At 47.2% G+C, this 19,736-nt stretch overlaps 1 protein-coding gene across 1 annotated transcript in view; it reads left to right on the forward strand.

Annotated features, from left to right (window-relative positions):
- Positions 1-19,444, forward strand: part of LOC119399461 (high-affinity choline transporter 1) — a 59,545-nt gene extending 40,101 nt beyond the window's left edge. The window contains exons 4-6 of the mRNA XM_049414706.1: positions 6,818-6,973; positions 18,365-18,457; positions 19,325-19,444. Of these exons, the coding sequence (XP_049270663.1) occupies positions 6,818-6,973; positions 18,365-18,453 (245 nt within the window). The 3' untranslated portion in view covers positions 18,454-18,457; positions 19,325-19,444. The remainder of the gene's footprint in view (positions 1-6,817; positions 6,974-18,364; positions 18,458-19,324) is intronic.
- The last annotated feature ends 292 nt before the right edge of the window (positions 19,445-19,736 follow it).

Here is a 19,736-nt window from a genome sequence, read left to right on the forward strand (position 1 = left end):
TTACACACACACACACACATGCACACACACACGAACATGCATAAAGTATAGGTGAACTCGCCCTGAAAAAAAATTCTGGCTACACTGCTGACGCTGACATATCCCACCGCTTGACAAAACTTGCAGATGTGATGAGAGCTCATCCTTGAATAGGTCGAAAGCTGTTCCGTGCTGAGCTGGTTCAGTGTTGTGAACCGTTCTGCCAATGTCACGAACTTAATTTTCCATAACTGTAATGAAATGAAGCGTTTTAACTCTAACCCAAATTCTTTTTTCCTACATTAAAGTAAAGTGGAAATGCCACTTACAACATCCTGTGGTTTCCCTTTTGTGACATTGCTAATTTCACATATGTAAACATGCAGCATGCTGTTAAAAAGTCACAATTTCGCCGCAAGGGCGAATCAATGAATGCGATAGCAAGAAACTAATGCTATACGAAGTGAGGCTCGCCAATGGATACTCTCAGTTTGAACAGCGCTGCTGTTGCAAAGGCGGCCGAAGCAGCGAAGGAAACTAGCGTGCTTCAAGTGTCGAGCTGTGACACTTGATAGTTCGCGCTCATCGTCTGTTTGTTCGTTTAGCGGCGTCCCAATTGAGCTCGAGTGACTTTCGTACGCTCCGAAACATGAGCGCGGACACCACGGTGAAAGCTTGAAATAACCCTTTCACCTTCACCACGAGAAAACCGCGCGAGCAGACAGCGGAAGGGCAAGGTTCTCCCTGCGCAAATATAAGGAGAAGCGAGCGAGCTCACCGACGACTTTTAAATGCGCCCGTCGTGCTCCTAGCGCAATCTCGCTGATAATGAAGAAACGCTTATAAGCGCCGGCCGCCTCTGAGTCCGTCCAGCGGTAAAGGGTGTGTATATAACGCTCGCCGTTAGCTACGTGGAGGATCTGCGTTTCGTGGCGTAGCGGTTAGCGCCACTCGCTGCGAAGCAAGAGGTCCCTGGTTCGATTTCGCGCTTCGGAAGCATTTTTCTGAATTATTTTTCTTTGGGCGTTTATATATATATATATATATATATATATATATATATATATATATATATATATATATATATACGGTGCATGACGGCGACGGCAAAATTCAGCCGAGACGGTCCATATAATTGCTATCGCAATTACGCACACTCGGCATTAAGTGAAAGGAATTGATATATGCTTCACCTATCATTTTTATGTTCAAGTTAATGTGAGAACTATAAGCACAAACTGCACTTTATGGCATCAATAAAAACATCAAAATTTGGGCTCACACTCTTTCGAAATCTGTTGCTCCACTCGTAGAGTTGGGATGTCGTAGACCTCGCAAACCCAGACAACACCAACAGCTCAACCTTGAACAGCAATGCAGCCACATGCGTACACACTTCTCCTAGTCTGCAAGGGAAGGTAAATTATGCAATGCGAGTCTTGCTGAAACTATCGCCATTTGTTTAGAATAAACCTTCTACAAAAAGCTTCCAGAAAGCTTCAAAGAAAAAAGAGCGAGGGCCCTTCCGTCGCTATGGTGCTGAAGCTCAGATAAGTGATTTGGAATCAGTTTCATAGCGAGGCCTCCATAAAATGCTCTGCAGTTTCTTGAGAAGAAAACGAAAACAAAGAAACGTAGCTTGGCATAACTGACCTGCACGCAACCGTTTTGCAGCATAAACGGAGTGAGCGCACACGTACTAGCGTGCGTGACCATTTCTCGTTTCACTGTGCACATTCCGCAAAACAGACAAAGCTACAAGAAATCCGATATAGTTAGCGATCACGCAGCAAAAACATGGCATTCGTTCGTCGCCCATCAACAATGGTCGAGTGGTGCTGCGACGACTATGGAAAATTTCGCATCGGAAAGCGCGCTACTGAATGCATGATTCGCCCGTTTGCTTGCGAGCGGCTACGAAGCGCACACAGTACGCCTATACACTGCCAAGACTGCTTTGCACGCTTGCATGCGCAAGCTTCGCCAGGTAGTAGAAAAATATGCTTATGCCTGAGCACAAATAACAAAAATAAGAGAAATGGTGGCTACGATAACTTACCCAGCCATGCAAGTGCAGTGCGCCGTGCTGACGGTGTCGTCTCGGTTAACAAGCACCCAGGGCTCGTAGGGCTTGGCCGTAGTTCTCTGCGACGGCGTCACATTTGCTTTGAGGAAGCAGCATTCCATGCTGCTGGCCATGTCGGAGATTAGCACTTTCCGTACATGCCCCTCCATCGCAAGACCGTAAGCCTTCAAAGATCGGTAACACTTCATGGCCTTGGCACTGTACGGCCCACGTGTGTTTACAAGATAGATGTAAATGTCGCCAAACCGAACGTTTGGCCAACGCTTCGGATCATTAATCCACGCCGAAATGGTGTACGGATCAGGATACTGTTCACCGTTAACTTGGAGCTTCTCAACATATCGCTGGCGCGCATTTTCAGTAAGAGACCTCACGTACTCCGAGAGCTCCTATGCTGCAGAAGGCTTGCCGGAACAGGGGCTTTTTCCCAACCCGCGCGAAACTTGCTCGGCGCGATGTCGATGCCGATGCGCTGCGTGACGTCACACTGTTTGCAAACAGGGAGAGGTCTATTTATTTCGTTAAATCGGAAAGTTCGCAAAATCGAGAAAGCAATTTTTCGGTACTTCAGAATCTGAAATTGTAACGTAGCGACATCCAAAAGCTACCATGGCATTGTTTTTGCCGCCAACCCACACCTGGGCCTGTGCAAAATTTGTGAAGGCGGCCCGTACATGGAGCCTTCCATGTCGCCAGAACTTAGGGTGCCGCATGTCCGCGCAATGTGAGCCTGGTAGACGGTCACGGGAAGCTATGGCAGGCTCGCGATATGCGAAAACGCTGAAAAGGAATGCACTGATTATGCGAGAAGGCCGAGCAAGAAAGTTCTGAGGAGACAACCAGTGCTATCTGTCCCCTCAACGATCACATAACGAAAGCAACCACTGTCACCCACAGCATCACGCGGTATGTAAGAGCGCTACCGACTGACGACTCCCTTGTTTCGCTCATGGGCGTGGCCTGCAACCTCGTCAAAACAAAGGTCGGGGTGTGACTGGAGGGCCTAGATATTTTAACGCGATCGCGTTAGTGCGCACGCTCGAAGAAAAACCCGTCTCTGTCATAATTAGAAGGACATCACCGCTTTATCATTCAGTTATTTCAGGAAAAGCTTCGTTAGCTCGGGTTTGGTGGCATGTTAGTTTCGTTAATTGGGGTTGATGAAAACATTGAATCCTGTGTGTGCTTGCTGGGGACTGGAAATTTCTTCGTTAGATGGGGAACTTTGTAAAATCTGGTTTTGTTAGATCGAGTTTTAATTGTATATGTTTTGCGTCTCCTCCTGCTATGTTATCGCCAGAGAACTGGGGCCACCTATTTCGAGTCACTATATTTTAGGGGGTATATATCAGGGGTGGGTGCACACAGACATGCTCACACGCGCGCATGCACACGCGCGCACACACACACACACACACACACACACACACACACACACACACACACACACACACACACACACACACACACGCACGCACATTTACGCGTAAATAGCAGATAGTTAATAATAACGCAACGAGTTCATTAGGTTGTCCAAAGGCAGGTATCGCTATTCCAAGGGGGTACGGAGCCTACACTGTAAAATAATAGGGCAGCTTCAGTCCCTTTCACGCACAAATAAAATCCTAGCTTTTAGTTTATTGTTTACAACTCCGCTACACACAAGCGCATGTGGTGCTGCATACGATGGCTCAGCGGGTTCGCCATTGTGTGCATGCGTACTTCAGCGGTCATGCCGCCAGTGTCCCATCCGTTTAACAAAACTGAAAATTGGGCTAGATGGTGGGGATTCATTGTGGGCGAAGCGCAAAAAACATAGACGGAAAAGAGGAGAACGACACAAGACAGGCGCTAATCTTCAACTGGCTTTTAATCGCAGAAATCACACGCAAGAAAACTAACAAACAAAGCAACCACGGCAAAACACAGCCTGATAACAAAAGAACGAACAACACATCCAACTGTGAACAGGCGAGGAACGTGCACCACATGGGTGACGTGTCCCTTTGCAAACAACCTTGCTGCACCACGCGCATTAGCGCCTGTCTTGTGTCGTTCTCCTCTTTTCCGTCTATGTTTCTTGCGCTTCGCCCACAATGAGTCCCATCCGTTGCCGAGGAAGGGTGAACTAAAGTAGCGGAGGTCACCGCTCCTCCCTCTCGACCATCCGAAACCAGCCGTTTTAAAGGAAAGTTGTGGTAGATCCAACAGATTGCGGTGGTAGATTTCATGCTAAACAGTTTGGAACCGCCTATGCCGCACTTGTTATTTTGCTTTGAATCAGGTCCTACGAGCTGGATCGACGTCTTTGCGTATTTTGCGTAGTTGGGAGCGTATCGTGGGCTTACCAGGTGCATCGACTATACTGGCGCCTAAAGGGCAGCTTATGGCCTGATTTAACGTCTGTACTCACCGTAGAGCACAGACGTCAGTTTTGTCGAAGCGAAGTGCACGCTATACAATGCGACGATGTGCATATCATAAGTAGCAGTCGTCGACGTATTTCTCCGTGGTAGAGCAAATCATTGCTTTAGCTTTCTGAGTTATAGTAATAGATCATAAGAGGTAATATAGGTTTAGTTTTTTTATTAATTGAAGAATAAAAATACCATTTTAATAAGCAGCAGCATAGAATCAATAGGTCAGTGTTGTTTGGTATTCAAGGCACAATAAGTTGAAATAAATGAATAAATTACATTAAATTAAGTACGCCTGCTTTTAGTTTATATAGAATATAATTCTTGCCAGATACAGAATAGTTCAACATATGTAATGTTTATTGCACTGGCATAAAAGCGGAAAGCCAACGCCAGAGTTGCCGTTGGTGGCTCCTTTGCGTCAAGTTGGCTACTTTATACGACAGCGTCTGTCGGCAAAAATTTCACGTCGTCTCCGTGGCTACTTTCTTACTACTTCTGAACTTCTGCTTTGGCGCATTAAACAGCCAATTTTCTTATTTGCACAAAAAATGCATCGTTTCCAAGCTTTCCTGTTGTGTCTGCCGACGCGCGCGCGCCCTCTCTCCACCAGCACGCTTGTGCGCATCAAGGTATACCAACGCTAAGCGTGCGCAGGTGCAAACGCGGCATGATGAAGTTGCATGCATGCTGGCAAACGCATGGCTAACATGCTGCCCGTCATCTATGCTGATGCCATGCTCAATGTTCTAATTCTCACGCGCAGCGAGTGTTATTGTGTGAATCTTATAAAAACAGGGATCCGGAACGAAATGAAGTTGGACTGTTCATCTTCAGCCAGATTTCACCATCTGATGATCGACTGGTATTAAATAAAAAATGGTCTTCAATGTTTAATGTTCCTACTGACGTGTTGGCTGGAATATTCCATAATTACTCTGTACCTCGCAAGAACTGTATTTATTATATTTTATTCGTTTCTTTTGCAACGTATCTGTGCATTGAATACCGAAGAAGAGCGAAAAATTGTTTCTATGATCTTGATCATTTAAATGGTATTATTTATTATTAAACAATAAAAGCTCTAGTCATACCACCGCTTCTGTTCTATTCAGCTAGAAATTTGGGGGTACAATTAAACGATATGACTACTTTGGCGGCTTTTAGTTTCAGTTATGGTTCCTATTCAAATACACCCAAAGGCAACCCTGGCCAACACTGCAACCCAAATGACGTTGCCCCGCCTGTGTAGTGTCTTTTTCCGAAACAGTTTCAAGCAATGGCGGCTCTGTGGTAGAACACCTGACTGCCATGCAAAATGCATCAGTTTGATTCCTGCTCGATCCGTGTCTTACTCTTTGCGTCCATCGGGATTTTTCTTTCATCGACAATGTCGTCCAGGCATGCACCGGATTTTCTGCGGCATGGTTCCTTAGCGCTATCGTGTCAAGATTTGTGAACTCTATTCTCGGTGTTCCTGGGTGAGATATAAACTGTGAATCACTTGTGGAACATACCCGCATTCCATGGGCCGTAGTATGCGGGTATGTGCCACACATGACTGTGGGAAAGGGTTTCGTGCCGTACGTTATTCATCTCATTACCTGTTAATCATTTTCGTCATTCACCCATGTCCTCATGTGCCAGGCATATACCAAGCTAAGGAGCCGAATACAAGAGCGCCCAGACGTAGGCGGCTACATATAAGAAACGGTAAAAGTGCCTTTGGTTCGCTAAGGAATGCTTCGTATTTAAAATTGCACATGAACGCGGCGATTTGCGGTGGTGGAGCACCCGCAATGGAAGCGGACTGATACCCCAAAGTAGGCTCACACAGCCAACGACACTAATATTGAAAATGCTCTGAAACTGATCAACCGTGCTAAAAAAGATGGTTCCAACGGACTGCATACTCAAACCAATGCCTTGGCAAGTAGACAGGTTTCGTGGCAGATGCGCAAGAAATTTTCCGCGTGTACGTAAAGGTGTTTTCTTGTTGCAAGGGCGTAGGTGAGGTCTTTTTACAATACTACTAAAACATATCGGGGGAATTTTTTCTAATATAATAATAATATCTGGGGTTTAACGTCCCAAAACCACGGGAATTTTTCTAAATCAGTAACTACTTCAGGGTGAAAACATGGCCGGGTGACTTGTGCTGTCATTTCTTTAGGATCTGCAATAGTGACGTCGTGAAGGGGTGTTCGACGTGCGTCGCCCACTTTCATGCAGCTCGCTTAGCATTGCGTATATGCATTACTCGCCAACTGAAACGTCGCTGAATAGCGCGGTGGGGCTGAGCACATCGCATTCACGTAAGCGTGCATGCACGCAGGCGGCTGGTTCTTTGCCGGCAAGATGAGAGTTACCAAGGCGCTGACGATGCTGGACCCCTTCCAGCAGCACTATGGCAAGTGGATCTCCGTTCTGCTCACGGTGCCAGCTGTCTTTTCCGAAGTTTTCTGGACCGCCTCGGCACTTACCGCTTTAGGTAAGCTCAGACAATTATCTAGAAAGAAAAAAGGTTCAGCCGTCTCAAACTGCAAAGCGAACTTGGATATGGTCTGTCGTAAGTGGGCAATTAGGCAGTGCAACTAAGTGATTACCGCAACATTTAATATGCCTGCCTGGATCAGCTGACTGCCACATACAAACTCGGCATTTTTTTTGTTGTTAGCTTCAAGATGACCTTATTCCAACACAAAGAAATCAATGACTCGGAAAAGCCTTCTCATGTCTTTAACGGGTAAAATACGTGCATTTATTATTTTTTTGCAGTAATCCAATGAACTTACTTGTTGAGTGATGAGTATTTTCGCGAGAGCACGTTAAACTATGAAATATTGGGAAATCTAGAGGATGTTTCCAATGAGCAAATGTGTATCAAGAGAGGCTTGCAAATATTTTACGGCCGTTTATGTTGTCGCGGGTGAGCGTGCTTGTAAACTTGTTCTTCAATCTAATGAATATACGCATAACTTAAACTTCATTCTGTTCGTGTTTCTATTTCCTATGGCAGAGACGCGCTATGGATGATAATATGAACGCTGCCTGTTGTCGTCACCGGTTGTAGTCATAGACCACTCTCCTGCAACTATCATGCGTCTTTTTTTATTTCTGCTTCCTGCACACAGCTGCAACCTGTGAAAAAAGAAAGAACAGCGACTAATTGTGGTGCTTCGTGTCCTCGATGGCAGGAAAGTTTGTTGACGTAGAGTATTCGGCAAACTACAGTGAAAACAAGCAAATAAAGTGATGTGATTCGGGGCCTTCAGCAGGCACCCAGTGCACAAAGCTTTCCTTGCATAAAGTTTAATAGCCAATGTTCGGAGGGCCATTCATGCTAATTATAGCTGAACATCAGCAGTGGCTTAAACGTCCTCGTAGTAATAATGATAGCTCAACGAGGGTTTGCGCATATGAACCCAGCATCTTGTAGATTGTATGAGCGGACAAAAAGCAGGAATAGAAGGAAAGAATCTGACAGGACAGACGTTCAAACCAGCATCGTTACTACCGAGGGTGTTAGTGTGCCCGGTATTCTGTCGTAGGTAATGGCGTAGGTGTAATGCCGGCGGCTTACTGGATGCTGCTAGGGACATCTTGAAACAAGTTGTCTAACCAGAAATGAAGACACTCTCTTGTGCTTGCAAGTTCTACGAGAGTTCTTACCGATTTAAGGTTTATGAAGGCATTCTAACGCACGCCGCTGATAATTAATTGCTACGGCCGGTGGCAGGTGACACCGTGGAGACCATTGTCCACCTCAACAGTCACTTGATCATCGTCGCGTCAGCCGTCGTGATCTTGTTCTACACGGCGCTTGGTGGCCTATACTCGGTCATCTATACAGACTTGTTCCAGATGTTCAGCACAGTTATCGGCCTGGTGAGTACATGGTCAAGTACTACTGCCACCGAGCCGTTGAATGGCGTTGTACGCAACACCCCACGAAAGAGCGCCTGCCACTCATGTTTACAATGACGCTGTTTATTCGAACTGCCATAGACGATGTCTATCTGCTTGATCTCGTAATGGTCCGTTTTGCACACCCATTTACTAATGTACGCAAGTTGTGCAACACAACTGCGTTACTCGGCCGCCTACCAGTCCAGTTCATCTGAGTGGCAACTGGAGACGGAATGCAGACGGCCTAGCAGTGTATTAGAGGTCACTTCGTGCACTAGTGATTGAAAGGCAGTAGCTTAGCGCTGGTGAAGAGGAGGACAGCAAGGAAGAGACACTGGACATAGTGGATGGTACATCTTACTGACGAATGAGAAGACGAATATCATTGTGTTTCTCGATTATGAGCTGAAATAACGCAAAATTACCATTATTCATGCTGTTAATTTCAAAATCATATTCGCGCTGACTCGCGATGCTATCACATAATTATTGCAGGAAGGACAATCATCCGCTTTTTTCATTGCGCTCTGGCTCCAGCCCATGGACGGAGGTGAAAGCAGGCTTCACGGCTCATACGTGTTATGCGCGCACGAACGTTGCAGTGTGAAGCTCGTGCGACACTCGTGCGAGCCTTACAGTATGGAGCTCGTGCGCGTTCCGTACGCGAGGCCTTCTAAGTTGTTGCGCTTTGTGAACACCAGTGCAACACCCATACATAGTGCTCTCTTGCACAAAGCAGAATGAACAAATAAATACTAAGGTCTTACGTTCCCAAACCAAAATCTGCTTATGAGGCACACCATAGCGGAGGCCTTTGGAAACAATATGCATTACGTAGGAGTATTTTATATGTACCTACATCTAGCCAAATAATCGGTCACTTTTGCGTCTCGTACTCATGAAAACACAGTGAACTCAAGCCGGGATCAAAAAGTAGACTTCGAGCTCGGAAACATGACAAATGTCACCACGGTAGCGCAAAAGCTAAGGCGAATACCGCGGGTATTATAGAGAAGTAACCCATCATAAATTCTTTAGGCACCCTAAGAGGCACTGGTTATTTTGATCATAAAAGGAAAATGAAGTGTGCAAAGCATAAAAAGCAACAAAACCAAGTCATATTATAAGGAGAGCTTGAAGTATTTCAAAAGTAAACCAGTTATTATGAATAGAATATCGAAGAACCTTTATTATACAGCATTTCCAAGCTATTTTATGTACACTTCTTTATACCAACCCCGTTATGAACAAGAGCGGGAAGACTGAACGGGCGTATTAAACCTTTAAAGAAGTGACAGGTGCAGGAAAAAAAAAGCCGCGTATTCTTCCTAATAAACCGCCGATGTAACTACCTGATAATTTTAATAACCATTTTGCTAACATTGACATGTACTTAGCGAGTCATTTTTATTAAAAAAAACATGCACCTATTCTAACACAAACAACACAAAAGTGCTATGGTGAACTCGCACTTACGAAAACGCTTGTACCGGTACATTAAACGTTTCATGACCATGATCATTTCATATTGGGACATAGAAAACCGGCAAAACAATCGCTTACAAGCCCAAGATGGCGGCGCCCTCGAACCAAAAATAAAGTCGTGTTACGGATAGGCTTCGGTGCCGCCTTACTGGGCTGTCCTTGTCGTTTTTTATCTTGAACAACTATGCGAACAGCGCTGCGGTGGACGTATAATATACACATGAAAACGATTGGGCTGGCGCGTTCGGCGTTTTCTGGCCTTATCAGCTCACGTCCCGTCGTACTAAAAAGAACATTTGTTTAACAGTCCAAGGTGGCGCCGTCCACATGTCTTACGTACAATAGTCTGTACACACTGGGATTTAAAAAGTCTATATTAACATTATCCACAGTCCTATTTGTCATGTCTTGAGCCAAGGATTTACTTGCACGTACCCGCCTTTATTCAAAAGCACCAAAATATTGAGCCCTAAGTTTCGAACTAACTGGACAATTATAGACCAGGTTCAGTTCTGAGAGCGATAAACGCTTTTTTTCTTGAAAAACACAGTTACAAGAAAGTTAGGTGCTTTCTGAAGGAAAACAATGTAATTTGTAGACGGCATCATAACCCCACTCCAACCAAATAGACATCGACTGCTGTTTTAACACTCTGGTAATAATAAATTCAGCAATTTATGAAAATAGAATAATTATAGGTATGTTCTTAGAGAAAGAAGAGGCATTCGATGTCTTTGCTCAATCTTTACTTTTGCAAAAACTGGAATATTATTTTATTGATACTACCTCACTTGATCTTGCTTGAAGTTGTTGTAGCCCCGCGAAAAGAAATAATAGGGAGTGACACTTATACTGCGCACAACACCATCACAAGCGGAATCTTGCGAATTTTTGTGCTGGGCATGCTCGTATAATAACCATCGCGGTAACGTTCTTCGGAACGCACATGTGCTAGATGACACCGCTTTGTTAGTTATCGGCGACTGACTGGGGCCTGCAGACAGATGTCATGGCCGAGTTATGAGAATTTCGTCGTGGTTCTTAGAAAATAAGTTACCTTTAAATATCAATAAAATGAAGTATGTAGTCTTTTGAAAGAAGTAAGAAAATATTGGCGCCAGTCTAATAAACATTAGGTGAATTAATATATCGATCCAGGAAAGTTCTCCTTTTAGACATTTGGGTGCCATATGTGGCCGACATTTACACTGCGAAGCTAATATTCGTAATGCTTTTAGGAAGGTCGCATACGGTTGTTATGCCCTTGTCCAAAGCTACGCAATATTTTCCCCGTGAGGAGTTTCTTTCTGCATTATGCGTTTTTCATAGCAGTATTTTTTGCTGTCTGTGTTTCTGGGCAACGACATGCAGGACATACTGAAAAAACTCCACTATACCAAAACCCTTCTGTTGAAAATAGAATGGTGGGGCATAGTCTTGAGGGTGGCTACAGGGTCAAAAACGAGGAGGAGAACGAAGTGGAATTAGGAGCTAGCCCTTGCACAGTAAAGACGTGTTCCAGATCAACGACCACGGGTCCTCATTATTTACATTTTTGGTGCCGCGAAACCCGGGAACTGGTCAGTGCTGGACAACGATGTCTTCGACCGAGCGTCTTCGGAAGGTGCGTGGAACTGTCAGGGCCAGCGTCTCCCGGAATATTACGCTCCTGACAGGACTGCTACAGGACCCCGGCACCGAGGCGCGTGAGATCAATAGGCAAGTCGCTGTTTTAAAGACGAAAGAAGCTGAGCTCCGCCAGCTAGACAAGGACATTCTCGATCTCACGGAAGACGAGGCTATTGAAGGAGAAGTCGAGGGTGCAAATGACTACCACAAGAAGATTCTGTACGCAATTGTTGATGTGCAGTTCTTCCTGTCACACCGCCAACAGGCGACCGGTCTCAGCGGCCCGTCGAGGCGTGAACCCAATGAAGACCGGGTAGCAGCCACCCAGAGCAACATCGGATCTGCTGAGGCGCCGCCAGGACCCGTTAGTACGCCACGCTACCGGTCGGTCGCGCTTCCAACGCTTCAGGTCCCGACGTATACCGGAGATTTACGTCAGTGGCAAGAATTCTGGGACCATTACAGCGCTACGATCCACGAGAACACCGAGTTGCCGCCCATCGAGAAATTTAAGTATTTGCTGACGTACCTGACGGGAGCGGCCAAGCGAGCTATCGAAGGCATCAGGCTGGCTGATAACAACTATGAAATTGCCGTGACTACACTGAAAGACCGCTTCGGTCGACAAGAATTACTAGTCAACGAGCACATCGACCAGCTTCTTGCATTGTCGCCCGTGAGAAGTTCCAAGGAAGTGGAGAAGCTTCGGGTGCTGCATGACACTGTGCGTTTCCGCGTATGTGCGCTCCAAGGTCTTGGCGTACCACCTGAGCAGTACACTGTGGTGTTGCATCGGGTGCTAATGAGGTGCTTGCCAGAAGACTTGGCGATGCTGTACCGACAGAAGACGAAGCAGGAGAGCACGAGCGGTACTAATGCATCAGCAGAGCCCGCACCCCCTGAAGCGAGAACGCACAAGGCGACCGATATTTTAGCGTTCCTGAGAATACAGCTTGAAGTGCGTGAGGAAGGGAACCAAGAAGCGGCGTCATCGTATACGCACAACTCGATCACGGAACCTGGTGACATGAACTCGCCGACAAGATCTTCACGGGGTATTCCATCGGCATCCGCGCTAGCGGCGACGGAATCCCTACAGCAGCGCACGCCTTGTGTACTGTGCGACAGCCGAGGTCACGGCCTGGCAGAGTGTACGGTCGACTTATCCGCCGACGAGAAACGGGCCAGGTTGCTTAACGCTCGGTGCTGTTACAAGTGCGGAATGCGCAATCATGTCGCACGGTTTTGCAGAGTCTCCCTGAACCTTACGTGCAACAAGTGCCAACGCCGACACCTAACGGTCCTTTGCGAGCTGTCACGAGCCGTCACCACGACCACTGCTCCTACACCAACAGTACCGGGCGGCTCATCCGGCTCTCCCTCACCGACAGTAACTACGGCGTCAACCGGCGCTACAGAAGCCAAGTCCGTGCTGCTTCAGACGGGCCGTGTTTGGGCGGAGAGCGGACCGCGACAGCTCCTGGTGCGTGTGATGCTTGACAGCGGCAGCCAGAGTTCTTTCATCCGCACCGATGTTTCCAGGAGATTGCAGTGTAAAGTCATTGGCACGGAAGAGCTGTCATTGCTAACGTTTGGAAATGCCAAGCCACGGAATCATTTACGTTGTCGACGCGTCTCTGTCACGCTGCGTGGACGCTTTAACGGCAGCACCGTCGCATTGGAAGCACTGGAAGCCCCCAAGTGTGCACCGTGACAAGTCCACCGCTGAACATCGAAGTGCTCGAGTTGTTGAGCGCCCGGAGGTATGATGCTGCTGACATGTTTGACCCGGAAACTTGGCACCCAGAGGACGTCAGCATATTAATTGGCTCGGACGCTTATTGGAAGGTCGCCACGGGAAAGATTGATCGCCTCAACGAGCAACTCACTGCCGTGGAAACGTCGTTCGGGTGGACTGTGCAGGGCAGTAGCTCGCACTACGAAGCTAAAGCAACTAGTGCCCTTTTCTTATCGGCTGGTGGTTCTCATCAAGAGTGCGATGAATCGGCTATGTGGCGCCTCGACACTATTGGTCTTGAGAACCGGTGGTCAAGTACTGTAAAAGACGACCCTGACCTCGACATATTTGAGCACTGTCTGAGCAAGCAAGCTGGTCGTTACCAAGTGCCCCTGATGATGCAGGAGCCTGGCATTCCTGCCGGTAGTGACAACAGACAGCTTGCAGCACGTCGACTAAATCTGCAGCTGAACCGATTCAGGGAACAACCCGACCTGCTGAAACAGTACGACGAAGCCATCACTGCTTATTTCAAGGATGGTCATGCCGAAAGAGTTGATCAAGAGCAGATTCCAGGCCCGAACATTTATTACATGCCGCATCATGCTGTGATCCGTCGAGATGCAGTGACCACCAAGCTCCGGGTTGTTTTTGACGCGTCGTCACATGTCGTCAGAAAACCGTGCCTGAATGACGTTTTATCGATAGTGGTGAAGCTTGGTGTTGACATCGTGCAACTATTGCTATCCTTTCGTTGCCACCCAGTGATTCTTGTGGCAGACATCAAGAAAGCCTATCTACAAATGCTCATTCGACCAGAAGACCGCGACTTACTACGCTTTCTATGGGTTCAGCAACTGCCAACCAAGGAAGAGCCCAGCCCACCCACTGTCGCATGGCGCATGACTAGGGTCCCTTTCGGAGCAGCATCAAGTCCCTTTCTGCTTGCCGCCACGATACGCCATCATTTAGCGTCGTGTCGGGAAAAATTTCCTGTGACAGTGGCCCTCCTGGAGAAGGCGTTTTACTTGGATGACCTCATCCTTGGGGCGTCCACGGCGGAACAAGCCATGACTGTATACAAGGAAACACGCGCCATTTTCGCTGACGCCTGCATGGAGCTACGGAAATGGGCATCAAACTCCGACCTGCTAAAGCAACAGTTTATCCAAGATAACGTGGCCATTGAGACCGAAACAGGAGATGACCATCTCATGAAGGTTTTGGGCGTGCCGTGGGAGCGTAAAGGCGATACCATCGCCTTGACAGTGCGCAACGCAGCCTCCTTTGCCACAAACAGTCCGGCCACCAAGCGCACGATCCTTCAAACTGTAGCTAGAGTTTACGATCCGCTCGGTTATCTTTCCCCCTTCACCGTGAAATGGAAGCTAATTTTCCAAGACCTGTGGAAGCGGAAGCACTCCTGGGATGACACGCTGCCAGATGAAGTACAAGCTGCATGGAACGCGTGGTGCGCCGAGTTACCAGAGGTCCAGGCACAGATTCCTCGCTACGTGTTTCTGCACGACAGTAGCGTAGAGCTGGCATTTGAACTGCACATATTTACTGATGCCAGTCCTAAAGCTTATGGTGCGTGTATCTACGTTCGGGCGCTTTCTGCCGACGGGGCGTGCGTCACACGATTGCTCATCAGCCGAAGTCGCGTCGCTCCGCTCAAGACGATGTCCCTGCCGCGACTGGAGCTGATCGCCTGCGTTAGTAGAGCACGGCTAGCGGAGTACGTACGGTCCGTGCCACTTCTCCAGCAGGCATCCGCTCGATTTTGGACCGACTCCCTAGTCACTCTTCACTGGATCCGAGCAAAAACAAGAAATCGAGATCTTTTGATCAGCAATCGTGTGGCCGAGATATCTAAGCTCACTAATCCCGACACCTGGGCGCATTGCAGCAGCGGCGAGAATCCTGCCGATCTACTCACCCGTGGCGTGTCTGCAAAGGCGCTTTTGGAGTTGGATAAACGGTGGCACGGTCCCCCTTGGATCTCAACGCCAGGACCGATTCCCAGTTTCAAGCTGGATGACCTTCCGAACGACAGAGACATTGAGCCTCTCTTTGAGACAGCCACGACGATCTGTCCATCGCTTGTTTCGTCGAGGACGTCAATTGTGCGTGCGGAAGATTTCAGCTCGCTCAACAGGCTTCTGCGCGTTACTGCTTTCGTACAGCGATTCGTCCACAACGCTTCGAGAAGGAGCCCTCCCCGTGGTGGAACGCTCACGACTTTAGAACTTGAAGAAGCCGAGCGTTATTGGCTTAGACTCGTGCAAGACCAGTATTTCAGAGCCGAAACACGATTTCTTGAGAAAGGAAAAAAGCTGCCATCAACGTCATCGGTTCTTCGCCTGGCCCAATTCCTGGATACAAATGGACTCCTCCGTGTCGGTGGGAGGCTTGACCTGCTTAACGCCAGTCCTGACATCCGGCATCCCATTCTGTTGCCCGCCGAACCCAAGTTCACCACCCTGATGGTTCAAGCTGCTCATGCCCGCACTCGTCATGGTGGCATCGAGCTCACCCTGACCGAACTCCGGGCAAGATTCTGGGTATTGAAGGGAAGGAAGACCGTAAAAAATTTGCTTTCGCAGTGTTTACCGTGCCGAAAACGACGATTGACGGCAGTGTCTGTTCCAGTAGCACCATTGCCACCAGAGAGAATAACCGAGGTTCAAGCATTTTCGGTTGTTGGCATCGACTATTGTGGGCCACTTTACGTTCGCACAACTGGGAACTCAAACAAGTCATACATACTGATATTTTCATGTACCGTGACACGAGCTATTCACCTCGAACTGACCTCCGACATGACAACGCCGACCACGATTCTCGCTTTTCGTCGGTTTGTTGCGCGGCGAGGTGTTCCAGCCGTGGTGTACTCCGACAACGCCCTAACGTTTCGTTATTGTGCACGGAGCTTCAAGGCGGTCATCCCTGCGTTGCAAGAGTACGCCACCACCACGCGAATACAGTGGAAATTTATTGTGGAACGAGCTCCTTGGTGGCGTGGATGGTGGGAGCGCCTTATCCGCACTACGAAAGACGCTTTGAAGCGGACCTTAGGGCATAGCAGCCTTGACGTAGAGGGCCTCACGACAACATTATGCGAAGTTGAAGCCGTCATTAACAGCAGACCCCTGACCTACCTGGCGGATGACCCCAATGAATTGCAGCCTTTAACTCCGGCGCACTTTCTGCTCGGAAAGCGAGCCATCGCAATGCCGGAGCCGGGTATCACAGCAGGGACAACAACTCACGCTGAGCTACAACGACGAGTGCAGTACCGGAAGAGGATCAGCACGGAGCTTTGGCGAAGATGGAAAAATGCCTACTTACTACAGCTGCGATCAGCGCACTGCCGCCCAGAACAAGGTTCCTCACCGATTCACATAGGCGACGTTGTAATAGTGAACGAAGACAACACTGCTCCGACGTTCTGGAAACTCGGGCGAGTGACGTCGCTGCATCCCGGCCGAGACGGGGTAGCTAGAGCCTGCTCCGTACGTTTGGCTACGGGCCACGTGGTGAGCCGGCCGGTGCAAAAACTGTGTGTAATGGAAGCTACAAAATGACTAATGTGACGTTTTTTGTCCTCTCCCCCTCGGAGGATGTTGAAAATAGAATAGTGGGGCATAGTCTTGAGGGTGGCTACAGGGTCAAAAACGAGGAGGAGAACGAAGTGGGATTAGGAGCTAGCCCTTGCACAATAAAGACGTGTTCCAGATCAACGACCACGGGTCCTCGTTATTTACACCTTCAATGACCTTTGCTAAAATTATAGAATACGACCTTGGAGGAGGTAATTAATGATTGGAACTCCGCCAGTGATGCACTTCTTGACACCTGTCACACAGAGTGGGTGTTGTCAATTAGAGACCGTAAAGTCATAGTAGCTTCATTTCAGTCAATGGTAATTTGTGCACAATTTTTCCTATTCTCGGAATCGCCCTTTCTTTACCAGCTCGCAGTAATAGACCTACCTTAAAAGGCAACGTAACTAATCATATTGTTACAATATATACCGTGAAAGTATAACTGAATTCTGGGGCGAAAGAATTTCGATTATATTACCTATACAGCTTAAGACCGTTGAAGTGGTGCGGCAACTTCTTCTATTTTCCTATGCACTCTCTCTAACGGGCTTACATTTTATGTGCACAAGCATACGGCTTACATTGTATGTGCACAAGATATTGAACATGCTACAAATTATTACATTGCCTCGTTAATCGCTGTTGGAAAATTCTGCGACTGACCTAATTGTTATATTCTTACACACGACTCGAAACTAGCCTTACCCAGCTATCTATCCTGATATCTTCATGCTAATTTTATTTGAATTAAAAAAAAATAAAGCCATTTCCACGCCTCTGCAATCTGAGCAGACAGCAGAGCTGGCAAGGAAGCGCCGCCACTTGGCGAACGCAGATTGAGTTCTTTCATCGTTCTTGATTTTTTTCTTTAGTTTCTCGTTTCTATCTTTCTTTCTTTATCTTTTTTACATCTTCCTTGCTCTTTGTTGCACCTGTATTTTTTCCTATAATTATTTCTATATTGCCCCCTCTCCTCCTTTCCATCCTCCTAAACCTCACATTACTCCCCCTCACGCTCACTTCACTTTTCCACCCCTTGCTATGCTGTACTCCACATGGTTATGCTATTTCTTACCCTCTCACATCCTTCTTCCCCTCCTCCTCACCTTGACATCAGTGCTCCTCATCCCCATCTGCCTTTCCCACCCTCTTGTTATACTATACAAGGCTATGCCATGCTTTACCCTCTCGCACCCTCCTTTCCTTCCTGCTTACCCTCACTTCAATTTTCCGCCCCTTGCTATACCATACTATTTACGGCTATGCTATGCTAGGAGTTCCTTGGCACATACCCGCTTTCTGCTGGTCACGCGAACCGGCGGAACGAAGAGCTCGGCTGTTGAAATAGCGTACCTTCGAATGATTGATAGTTTACGGATGACACACTCTGCATGAAGAGCATAAGTATAGCGCGCGCAAGAGCTTTGCGCGCACGTTTCTCACTCTAATACCTTTTCTCGTATCCGTTCAAATCTGCGTCCACAAGTTCACTCAAAACTGGTGCCGTGCGCAGTTGACGTGCTTGCCGTACGTGGTGATGAACAAGGCGAGCGGAAAGATTGGTCCTCCCGAGAGCGACTGGATAGGCTCGATGGAGCCTAAAGACGTGAGCATGGTCGTTGACTTGCTGTTTATGACCACCTTTGGAGGCATTCCCTGGCAGGTGCGAGATCTCCTTGAAAAGCACGCTGATTGTATCGTAGGTGTTCAGCGTTGCGCAGCGCTCGTTTAGATTATTTTCATCGTTGTTGAGCTTTCAGTGATGCCCTGTGCTAGGGCTGTTTCCTGTACTCCTTAGATACATTGTTGTAACGACCCTTATCAATAAAATGGTGACCGAAGATTTAAACTGCCAACTCAAATGCAGTGTCTTCACTAAGTTACTGAAGCATTTTTGCGGAAGTAATCAAGCTTAAACGCTCTATAAACGGCTAAAGATAAGTTGTCATTTTTTAACACATGGTATGTTTAGCTTACGGTGAGCCATATTTAACCCTCCAACTGATACCCTTTCAGCGAAATGTGACCTCTCTTTCGTGTATCTGAGATTTCCTCCTTATGAAGAGGCAGTGAAATTCGCGCACTTAAATCCGAAGGGAGCGTGGGCTTTCAAGGACAGGTATACGTTGCAGAATACTGGTGCATGTAAGTATGAAAATTTTAGCACTTCTACCAATAGTATCGTCCCCTTCGTAGATTTCGTAAACTGTAATGTGATTGAGGACAAGCCACCGTACGTTAAGCTCATCGATCCCAACATTAACATTGTACCTTTCCTACTTTAAGGCATGGCGCGTATGGAGGGTTCTAACGTTGCTGCAAGCCATTGGCTTCCTCTTGGATCCTAAGCAAGATCACCGTGTCATATATATATATATACATATATATATATATATATATATATATATATATATATATATATATATATATATATATATGTAACAAGTGCTTTTTTTGTCTTCTCGTAACGCAGGGCTACTTCCAACGAGTGCTGAGCACGGACTCCATATTCGGTGCAAAGATGCTTTCATACCTCTCCGCAGTATTATGCCTTTTCGTCACTGTTCCATCCATCGTGGTCGGAGCTGTTGCCAAGACGACGAGTACGTCGCCTGTACAGTCATAAGTTTTATTTCTGTTTGTATCGGTAGTCACTGTACTGTATGCCACGACAAGACATTTATTCTAAATAGACAGGGCGTGCAAACGCGGACACAAGAAAGAAGTCATGACACCACAAATATCTTTATGGTGTCATGATTCATTTCTTGTGTCCGTATTTGCACGTCCTGTCTATTTAGAATGAATACTTACCAACTCACTCAGCTCTATGTTATTCTAAAAGACATTTATCTCCAAGACTCACGTTTCTTCGAATATGCCAG

Source organism: Rhipicephalus sanguineus, chromosome 1, assembly GCF_013339695.2.
Source record: "Rhipicephalus sanguineus isolate Rsan-2018 chromosome 1, BIME_Rsan_1.4, whole genome shotgun sequence".
Lineage (NCBI taxonomy): Eukaryota > Metazoa > Arthropoda > Arachnida > Ixodida > Ixodidae > Rhipicephalus > Rhipicephalus sanguineus.